Source organism: Tigriopus californicus, chromosome 3, assembly GCF_007210705.1.
Source record: "Tigriopus californicus strain San Diego chromosome 3, Tcal_SD_v2.1, whole genome shotgun sequence".
NCBI lineage: Eukaryota > Metazoa > Arthropoda > Copepoda > Harpacticoida > Harpacticidae > Tigriopus > Tigriopus californicus.
Window position 1 is genome coordinate 4,337,661 of NC_081442.1, and position 1,878 is coordinate 4,339,538.

Sequence of the window (1,878 nt, forward strand, 5' to 3'; positions counted from 1 at the left end):
CTTATGATAATCCTTACTTTAACTCAGAGCAAGCTACATTCATTGAATCGCTCAAGTTCAGGGATCACTAGAAAAAGTTGGGAGAGGTCTGCCCGTCTCGGAGTTCTGTGGTTTCAACCCTTTTCCTTTTGAAGCCCGTAATGTCCGTCATTCGTCGCCTGTCACAATTGCACTCTGATATCCTATTAAGTCTGTATTGAGTAACTAATGCCAAGCTAGCAAGTACAGGCATGCTCACATCATCTCTTCACCATCATGAAATCAATCCTCGGTATCCCACGAACCCGTACAGACCCATCATGCATGTTTTTGCTTCTACTCGTGTAACTTACACTTGGACGAAGATTAGGTACATGGTTTAGATAGAATGGATTGTCTTGTTTCAAAAACTTTGAGAGACATTTAAGGCTACGAACAATAAACATGTATGCAACAGTACCTTTTTTGATTGAGGAACAAAGAAAGTTTTAGTACAGATGATTATTTAACAACGAGAAATTTATTGTGTGATATGTGACAAGTGGTTGTGCAAAAACAATAATTAGATATATTAATGATGTCGTCAAAGGTTTCATTGACATGTTTAGTTGGCCTTGGAGGCGATGGCCAATTTCATTCTGTCTTCTTGTGCTTTGGCAAAAATTTTGGTGAAGTCGATCCCAAGAGCGGGATTCAAAGCTAGAGGGGCGTGCAACGAGGGAGGAGGTGATACGCCTCCAACGGGAGATCCTTGGGGAGAGTGTGTTTCAGCTACATTGTTTGGACTATCGGACGATGAGGCGGGGTGAGTGGGTGTGCCTAATTCAAAAGGACGGAAGAGACTCATGCGATGGTGGCGCCTCCACTTTGCACGGCGATTCGAGAACCAAACCTAGGGAAGCAAAATTACTTATTGTTAATCTCTGAAACTAGCAATGAGTGGGAGTGAATAGTGTGACAAACTCACTTGAATTCGGGCCTCGCTTAAATTGGTCCGGGTGGAGAGTTCCTCGCGGGTTTTCAGGTCAGGGTAGTGGCTCTTTTCGAACTCTTTCTCCAACATTTCCAACTGTTCCGAGTTGAATGAGGTGCGGCTGCGTCTGAATTGAGGACGCTCATCGTCCGAGCAGCTACCCGCATCTGAGCGACCGTCCACATCAATGGTTGGTCGGGGACTTTTGTTCTCATCGTCCTCTTTGGCCGATCGGATGAGTTCGGAGTGATGTTGGTGACCCGAGGTCATCAAGGCCGTGGTTTGATGCGGTCCAGTCTGACCAGCGGCCAACTGACCCAATAACGACGGTGAGTAATAGGATGTTGGGATTCCTGGGTAACCCGGGTACATCCCGTTGAGCATCGTGGCCGTTCGGGCGTACTCAGAGGCTGCCCTTTCGGCCGCACGATTTCTCAAGATTCGATTGATACTTGATACGCTCGGGGCTGTCGCATTTGTGCACACACCTGTGAGATAAAGACATCAGATCATGTTTAGGACAAAGCCTTGATCAATTCATGTTGAAAGGCACAAATCATTTGTACACTTGTCACTTTCACAAGACGTTGAATTGGGAGGGATCTGGAACACGAGGAAATGACAGGAATGATGGAACTTACCATCAGAGATGAGTTTTTCCCGGATTTCCCACGCAAAGATGGTGGGGTTTTCGTGCTTGTAGGATTCAATCTTTCCGACCACCTCCGGGGTGGCTACTTTGGGTTTGGATCCCCCGATCATGCCATTGGGTCTCTTTGGTGGCATGTTGGCGATACTGGGGCTCATTCTAGACGTTGCGGGGTTCATCACTGAGGTCGGGAGGGTATGAGCCACGCTGACCGGGTGCAAGTTTGAGCCCCCGGACAACCACGGGAGGCGGTTCAAGCTCAGGTAGCGTTGTTGGA

General features: G+C 47.5%; 1 protein-coding gene across 1 annotated transcript in view; it reads right to left on the reverse strand.

Annotated features, from left to right (window-relative positions):
- Positions 1-479: 479 nt before the first annotated feature.
- Positions 480-1,878, reverse strand: part of LOC131877630 (paired box protein Pax-6-like) — a 1,795-nt gene continuing 396 nt past the window's right edge. Inside the window, exons 2-4 of the mRNA XM_059223364.1 lie at positions 1,594-1,864; positions 947-1,440; positions 480-871 (exon numbers count right to left, since the gene is read on the reverse strand). Of these exons, the coding sequence (XP_059079347.1) occupies positions 584-871; positions 947-1,440; positions 1,594-1,864 (1,053 nt within the window). The 3' untranslated portion in view covers positions 480-583. The remainder of the gene's footprint in view (positions 872-946; positions 1,441-1,593; positions 1,865-1,878) is intronic.